At 44.7% G+C, this 8,409-nt stretch overlaps 1 protein-coding gene across 1 annotated transcript; it reads right to left on the reverse strand.

The window, feature by feature from the left end:
- Positions 1–200: 200 nt before the first annotated feature.
- LOC147610497 (GCN5-related N-acetyltransferase 6, chloroplastic-like) lies at positions 201–5,848 on the reverse strand. Its single transcript, XM_086786580.1, has 10 exons — positions 5,736–5,848; positions 4,718–4,940; positions 2,080–2,132; positions 1,943–1,979; positions 1,749–1,820; positions 1,383–1,505; positions 1,122–1,269; positions 954–1,030; positions 792–847; positions 201–457 (listed from the first exon to the last, which is right to left on the reverse strand). The coding sequence occupies exons 1-10, from the start codon at positions 5,846–5,848 to the stop codon at positions 421–423; spliced, it is 939 nt and encodes a 312-aa protein (XP_086642706.1). The 3' UTR covers positions 201–420.
- Positions 5,849–8,409: the final 2,561 nt, after the last annotated feature.

Consider the following 8,409-nt stretch of genomic DNA (forward strand, 5'->3'; position numbering starts at 1 on the left):
GCTCCCGTCCACAGAAGAGCTGTGTTGGTCCCAACTCCGCATAGTTGCACACAAGGCTCCCTTCCTCCTCTGATCAACCAAAGTGTTTTTAATGATGACTAGAATATCTCAAGCTTGAATCACCTCAGACCGAAAAAAGAGGAACACTTGGAAAACCACAGTTACTAAATATCCACATGAATGTACAAATAAAAATCTACATGACAAAAGATCCAAATGAAAAAGCTTTAAACCTGAAAATCTCCCGTTTTACATTTGGTGGTTGGCAGGGAGGAAAAAAGAGAGTTTACAAATAAAGGACGGGAAACCCACATTTCACATAGACAAATGGCAGCCCCCTTGAATGTTGCACAAACTGTACAATTTGCACTCAACGCTCCAATGGATGTATATAATTGCAGGAACATTCGTCATTCCTTTTCAAACTCCATTCTGTAACCAAGGTTGAGTGCAGGACCTGCGGATACCCGAATGACAAAGCAACACCTTTACACAATTATACACTTCGAATGGGCGCCCTTAACACAAGATCTACATGTACAACATGATGTGCATGGATGGAATCCCTTGGTAGAACTCCACCCCTACAGAAACAACCAACAATATAGACTATCTAAGCACCTCTTTTCCTGAGTTTGGCCTTCCCTTTTTTGAACAGCCCTAAGGCTCTTTACACTAGTATGGGCGGAATTACCACATGGGACATAAAAAGAGTATCTTAACCATGGAAATCTCAGTATCTGCTCATGCATTTAAGATGTGGGAAGGCCAAGTTGTGCAACTATACACACATCGATAGAAGCTGTTCTTGCCGTAGGGACAGTTCGGAAACAGCATCTTCAACCACCTAGTCATCCACAGTGCAGGAGACCTATGTTAGCTAGAATTACATGGCAATAGGTGTCATATATATCTCGAGCATGAGAGAATCTTCTGCAAAAACATCAGGTAACCTGAAACCCTGTTTTCATGTACAGCCGCTGGGCTGCACCATTGTTGATATCCACATGGACATACAAGTCCTTCAGCTCTGGCATCATGCATACCCTTGTTAGGTTCTGATATCTGAAGAACTTCAATATACTGGGCTGCAAGAGTCTTGTTACAGGCATGTTACTTACTCCAGCTTTTAGCCACCTTGATAGCAACCTCTAAAAGACTAGAGGCTATTCCCTGGCGGCGAGCTGACCTGGCGACACAAACGTTTGCTATGTAGCCACACCTGTGCTCGGGCTCCATGACTGTGAACAGACTAGCAGTTACTACCTCCTGTTCACAAATGAAAACACGTTTCTTAAACCAAGAGCCCATCCTAGCATCCATTTCAGACAAGAAATTCTTCCATTTTAGTTGCCTCAAAAAGCTTACTGCCTGATACCAACCTTGGGAAATTTTTCTCCTCGTGAAAGCTGCCGGATACTGATGTCAAGAGTCCCAACAACCCGGTCCCGCAATGTGTGCTGAGGAAGCATTCCAATCTCATTTTGCGATCCCTCTGAAGCAACCTGCAGATGCAGTGGGTTTCCAACGAAATATACTTTACATCAAAAGTTGGTGCTCAACATGCTACTTAGTACAGATCGTCCAGATACTGCCCTATGCAAAATCTTAGGGTCTTTACAGAGAACCCTCGGTGGCATTAGATGGGAGATCCCCGTCCATGAGGAACAGGCACCCCTTCTCACAGGCATGGAGTTGCATCTGTAAAGAAACTTAATAGATTTAAACAAGATTATTAGCGGCCTCACCGCCATCAGGCAGATGCATTTGACACACTGACCCTGCTTTCCAAAGCACCGCCTCTTTAAAGCTGTAAATTCCTGTAAAATGAGGGTGTGTGATATTCATGTTAAGAATGACAGTCATAGATGCATACTGCGAAATTCCCACCACGAAGGAAAATCAATACGACAAAAAGCTTTAGTCTCGTAAGGAATCATACCTGCTCCGCAAACCTTTTCCGATAGCTGTCAATATACCTACCAATGAAATCCCCGTGTTCCGTCAATAATCAATGCATTGCAAACGTAAGCAATAATTGTATGCAAATAAACAATGCAAAACCTGTAGAATATTCACCGGAAAGATGGTTGTCCTTCAGAATAGATCTCCGCACGCAACCATGCTGCTGCCTACCAAACATGGAACACTATGACCCAAGTTTTAAACGTAAAGTTTACAGCTGTCAATGCTAGTAAAGAGCTGCATGTGTGTGTCATGTGGTGCGTTGTGCGTCCGACGCTATGCATGGGCCCGAACCACGCGCGCATGTGTGCGTGTGCGTGTGTGTGTGTGTGTGTATATGAGAGAGAGAGAGAGAGAGAGAGAGAGAGACTTGTTAGAAAAAGGAAGATTGCATCGTGTGCACGCACGTGCATGTGTAAGAGTGTGTGTGTGTGTGTGACATGCTTATTGTTTTGATTATTCATTCCTCCAATGGATTGAGTTACTAGACTTAGGCTTAGACTAGGTATCCTCTACCTTTTCAAGGCAGCCAAGGGCTGCAAGACTTGCACTTCCCTTTGTACATTATAATATACTGAATAACTCAACTATCTTGCTCTCTCTCTTCTCTCTATCGAAGTACAAGTCCTGCAGACCTTGGATCGCTTGAAAAGGTAGAAAGTACCTAATCCTACGTCCCAAATGAAGGTGCACAGTCCAAGGAAAGGAACACAACATGGAAGAAGTTCCCAAGAGGTTGGTTGGTGGTGTTCCACAAGACCCAAAGGGAATGGCAGTCCTGTGAGTCGGGTGCCACTTGGGACACACGAGGAAAGGCTTTTAGGCAACAGTTCCAAGGGAGGATGATCCTCCAAGGGGTGGAGTGAGAGTGCTAGACTCAATACTCAAGAAAAGAAGACTAGAGAAAGTGTTCAAGGACAGGGCATGAAGGGATAGGGGACACGATGGAACAGATATATAGATCTTCATCAGAGTTGGAGTGGATTTGGAGACCGGGCTGGGTTTTCACTGAAAAGGTTGCCAGGAAGGGAAGGATGACAGATTTGGGAATCCGTGAATAGACAATGGAATGATAACAGTCATCCAAGAACAAAAGTTGGAATCCCGTCATCAAGTTTAGCAGAGACATGTGCAAGCTAATCCCAGGGATAATCCCCAAGGGGCAATAGATAAAGAACCAGATTAGAACCTGATTTTGGAGCTTGTGCTACTAGGTTTTGGGCAAGAGAACCTTATGGAGAAGGACAAGAGGTTGTCGGCCAGATTTGGATAGAGTGTTGCTATGTTAGCTGCAGCATATATGCGAATATTTCATACTCAGCTATTCTCTCTCTCTCTCTCTCTCTCTCTCTCTCTCTCTCTCTCTTTTCTATATGTGTTTTGCATCAAGCATGTTCCAGGATGGTGTTTAGTGCTGAAAGAAGACTCCCAGAGCTTCTGGGCTTCTGCATGTAATATGCAGTCATATGAGCCTACTACAACTAAAGAGGCTCTTGCTCTTCCTAAGTGGCAGGCAGCCATGAAGGCCGAGATTGATTCCATTGAAAGGAATGGTACATGGGACCTTGTGGACCAGCCTTAGGCAGGTCATTGGAGTCAAGTGGGTCTTGCTCTTCCTAAGTGGCAGGCAGCCATGAAGGCCGAGATTGATTCCATTGAAAGGAATGGTACATGGGACCTTGTGGACCAGCCTTAGGCAGGTCATTGGAGTCAAGTGGGTCTTTAAAACCAAGTTTCATGCCGATGGTTCTCTGCCAGATTCATTGCAAACGGGTATTCTCAAATTGAGGGTATTGACTATGAGGAAACTAACGCCCCTACAGCCAAATACACCACCATCCGGATAGCTCTTGCTCTCTCTGCTCATTCTCGCTGGCCAGTCTATCAGATGGATGTCAAGTCTACCTTTCTCAATGGGTGACTTGAATGAGGAGGTCTATGTTGAACAGCCTCTAGATTTTTAAGTTCCTGGATACGAGGGTAAGGTATACAGATTGCACAAAGCCCTTTATGGTTTGAAACAAGTACCCAAAGGATGGTATGATAAGATTGATGCATTCTTTCTTTCCCTTGGCTTCCAGAGATACGTTGCAGACAGCAATCTCTATGTCTTTGCTCAGAATGCTTTGATCTGTTTGATCGTCTTATATGTTGATGATTTGTTGATCACTGGCTCTCACCTTGCGAAGATTGAACAACTCCGATCAGATTTAGCTCACTTTTGCACTAACCCTATTGGATACTCTGACGCTGATTGGGCAGGTGATCAAGATACCACGCGTTCCACTTCTTATTACTGCTTCATTTTAGGTTCTAGCCTCATTTCTTGGAGCGCCAGCAGGAAGATGTGGACTGCAACATAAAAAAAGTCCACGTCCAGCAGTAGGCAGGTAAGGATTGCGAAAAGTCCAGCAGCACAACCAATGCATGCGCATGTGCAAGGCACAGATGTCGCAGGCAAACACGCTCGACAGGTCACTGGCGACGACACTCGACAGTTGGTCGCTCGACAGGCACCACACACCAACACACACACACATATATATATATATAGAGAGAGAGAGAGAGAGATTTATATCAACCGTCTTCAAAAGACCCAATGGGTCTACGAGACCAAAACTGGCACAAGAGTTCCATGTGGTACTGGGCCATGGAAAAACACTAATGAAACTGAGAAACACTCATACAAAAAGAGTCTATGTCAACATCATCATCGTGAGCAGAAAGATTGCATTGAAGGTAAGAACAATACCCAATATTCTTCATCTAGCACGGCCTCTCGTACCATGTACTTGCCAAATGACATGACATATGGTCTCTGGAATTCAAGACCTAGAATTCCCACATCATCCAACCCAGCTTTTTCAAGGTTTAAAGAGCTTTCTTTTGGAAGAGGTGACAATGTGCAGCGGCTTTGCAGAACACCATTGCAGCAGCTCACTTTTCTCTTCCGCAAACATGTTTCACGCAATCCACTACAATCAAAGGGTTTTTGCACATGAGAGAATGGTAAGAGCATAGACAAACATTCAATCAGAGATCACTAGATAAGCCATTTAATGAGAAGCCACTAGACAAACCATTCAATGGGAGAACAAACAAAAAGAAACAATCTTGTTCAATTACTGTGTTTAATATAAGAGATCACTAGATAAACCATTTAATGAGAAGCCACTAGACAAACCATTAAATGGAAGAACAAACAAAAAGAAACAATCGTATTCAAATACTATGTTTAATAAGCCTTTTATAGGAAGCTCTCAATGCACCCTACAATCAAGAGAACACCTTTACAGTGCTTTCTCAGAGCTGGGGAGTGCCACAAAAAGCCAGTTTCCACTACAATCAAAGGGTTCTTTCATGTGAGATAACAATAAGAACATAGACAAACCATTCAATTGGAGGTACAAACCATTCAATCGGAAGCCATTAGACAAATCATTCAATGGGAGATCACAATAAGCCTTTTGTAGGAAGCTCTCAGTGTACCCTACAATCAAGAGGACGCTATTAGAGTGCTTTCTCAGAGTTGGAGAGCCCTACGGGCTAACGAGCACCTCCCCAACTCTGTGCACCTTATGACTCCCGCTGTCCCCTCCACCCCCCTTCTGTCGTTGCCCCTTCCCAGTTTTCCAATATCCAGTCCCTTGCAATTGTTACACCAGGATCAAGTTTGACTTCCCACCCTCATGGAGAAAGTCATGCAGTACAGCCCCATCACGGTACATGGTGCCCACTGTGCTTTGCTAGATGGAAGCATGCTTTCTCACCGGACTCCGATCTGCAGGTAGGTGTGACTGGCTTCCTGGTCACAATATGCTTCTCGGGCTAGCCCGAAGTGTACCGCAAGCTTCTCCCAGATATTGGGTTCACTCTTGGTCATGTGCTAGAGACCCCAGACCACAGCAGCTGTAGAGATCACATACTTGAAACCCTCCTAGGGTTAAGATAACACACATCGAATTCAACCTTGATGATCGCAATAGATTCTGTCTAGCAACTCACCTCCCAGCTATAGATTCCTGTCCAGAACTACACCTGAGCCTAGCCGTGAGTCATCTCCGTCTTGATCCATGTGTGGAAGCCTTGCTGTACTGATCCACAGCCTTAAGCCTGCTTAAGAACAAGATGCTGATTAAACATGATTAAGACAGAGGAGAGAGAAGAAGAGAGAGAGAGTTGGTGTCAGGGTTTTCTTTATTATATGGTACAAAAAGGTGACTGAATGACTTCACATATTCAAGGCCATTGGTCGGCCCCAAAGGGATGACCTCTGGCCCTCTACATGCCTTCTTATAACTTCTTCTACTTCTTTAAAGTGATGAAAGATTTGAGTTATGCTGAATGAGATGAAGCCAATGCTGACTTTTGATTTAGAGGTGCTGGTTGGCCTGTACCCCTGCTGTCAGCCAGTTTTCTTGGACAAATTATGCATAAAATATTCCCTTTAACTGCTGCGCTTACTTAAGTGCTGCTGGCCACTGTCTAGGACCTGGCCGCCTGCTGCCTAGATGCCTGGCTGGCTGCCAACAGGTCATCCAGACCCTCCATGATGATGCTGATGCTGATGATGATGTTGCCAATACTGATGCTGATGATGCTACTGCTGATGATGACACTGATGACCTAAATGTTGTCCTAACTGCTGTCCTAATCACGGATTATGATGTTCATGCTCAGGATTAAGCCATGGTACGGGCCTACACGTGACAAGTCTAGACAGTAAACCTTGGCGTCCCATACCACCAAGACATACGCGCTCCTCAAGTGAGAGCCTAAATCCATGAATTCAAAGGTGTGAGTCCAGAGACGTGAGCCTACAGACGTGAGTCCATCGGGCATAGCGTGAGTCCATCACGCCTAACGTGAGTCTAGCCCACTAGACCTGCATGAGTCTATTTCATACAAGAAGGCATGAGCCTATAGATGCGAGTCTAGAGGCCTCAAGTGAGAACCTACATCTGTGAGTCCAGAGACGTGAGCCTACATGCATGAGTCCATTAGACGTAACGTGAGTCTAGCCCACCAGACTTGCGTGAGTCTATTTCATACAAGAAGGCATAAGCCTACAGATGCGAGTCTAGAGGCGTGCCTACACGTGTGAACCTAGAGACATGAGCCTAGCCAAAAAGAAAAAAAAAACTCAAATAAAACTTAATTTTTGTAGCTTGAGCAGAACAAACGCGTCTGAAATCCGTTTCAAACTTGCTTCAAGAAGCACTAGAGACCATTTCACCAAAGTGAAGCCTTTGCGAACCCGATCCAAAGTAACTATTGGAAACAACAATACAGTCGATTGTAGTCACCTCAAATCCACCCAGCCTTCGGTCCCAACAAACGACCTACACTCAACGGTGTGCTCCCTTGTTAAGAAGGCAAGATTCCTTCGGATCCACCAAATGAAGCAACTAAACGCAGACGTGAGTGGAGGAACTGCAAAATCCATGGAAACGAGAGCCGCTCGATAAACAATGCCATCAACTTTGTGAAGAAGGCATTGAACCACCCTATCTTTGGACGAAGCTCTAGTGAAGGAGGGGGAGAAGGACCAGGAACCCCAAGGTTTGATCCCTCAGGAAATGCTCAAACCATGTCAGACGCCACAATGTTTCAAACATTTGTTGTCGATTCTATGATGGTGTAAGATCCCCCCAAGATCTCCCTCAACACAAGCAACAAGATTAGTACCAAATAGAAGGGGTGCAAACTAGCTCACCTCCCAACCATAGGTCCACGTCGGTTGACCACCCCCGAACCCCTTGGGCACGCCTAGGCACAAGCCTCCCATCATCCTACTGGTGTGGTCAAAAATAGGGCCAAAAACCTACTTACAACATTGAGTACTAATAATAGCTGGTCTATAAAAGAGTACCTAGCGCTTAGTTATGATAATTATAGAAAAACCCATGGCACATATGTTTGTTACATGTGTGAGGTCTCAGGGCCACAGTAGACTCACATTTACAGGCTCATGCCTTTTTGTATGAAATAGACTCACACAAGTCCGGCGGGCTAGACTCACGTTACGCTCGATAGACTCGAGCCTGTAGGCTCACATCTCTAGACTCACGAATGTAGGCTCACGTTTGTAGACTCACATTTACAAACTCACGCCTTTTTTGTATAGACTAGGCTCACGGATTTGACTTTTATGAAATGGGCCTACCTAGGTACGGACGATGTACAAGTGGCTCTGCCACCGGATGTAGGGTGAAAACAGGCCCTGTGAAGGTGACTCCAAAGTATACAATGTACTAAGACCTTGATCCACACTCTAAAGGCTCGCTCCTTTATTGATACATCTCCATTGAACATAGACATTATAAAGATAGAGGCTATTCTTCTAGAGAGTTTTTCTATGACAAATTTCACATCAGTGTGAGATCAATCCTAAAAGGTTGTTCACACCCAAATACACACAAATATGCTACTACACTCATAAGG

Source organism: Cibotium barometz, chromosome 49, assembly GCF_041138505.1.
Source record: "Cibotium barometz isolate CiBa-2024 chromosome 49, ASM4113850v1, whole genome shotgun sequence".
Lineage (NCBI taxonomy): Eukaryota > Viridiplantae > Streptophyta > Polypodiopsida > Cyatheales > Cibotiaceae > Cibotium > Cibotium barometz.

Bases quoted from the DNA above. Each gene is read 5' to 3' on its own strand.
- LOC147610497 (XM_086786580.1), bottom strand. From the start codon at position 5,848: ATGACCAAGAGTGAACCCAATATCTGGGAGAAGCTTGCGGTACACTTC. The intron at 1,506-1,748 runs GTGAGGCCGCTA...CTGCATCTGCAG, and splicing joins AATGCATCTGCCTGATGGCG to GTTGCTTCAGAGGGATCGCA. The intron at 848-953 runs GTTACCTGATGT...GTGGATGACTAG, and splicing joins ACATGAAAACAGGGTTTCAG to GTGGTTGAAGATGCTGTTTC.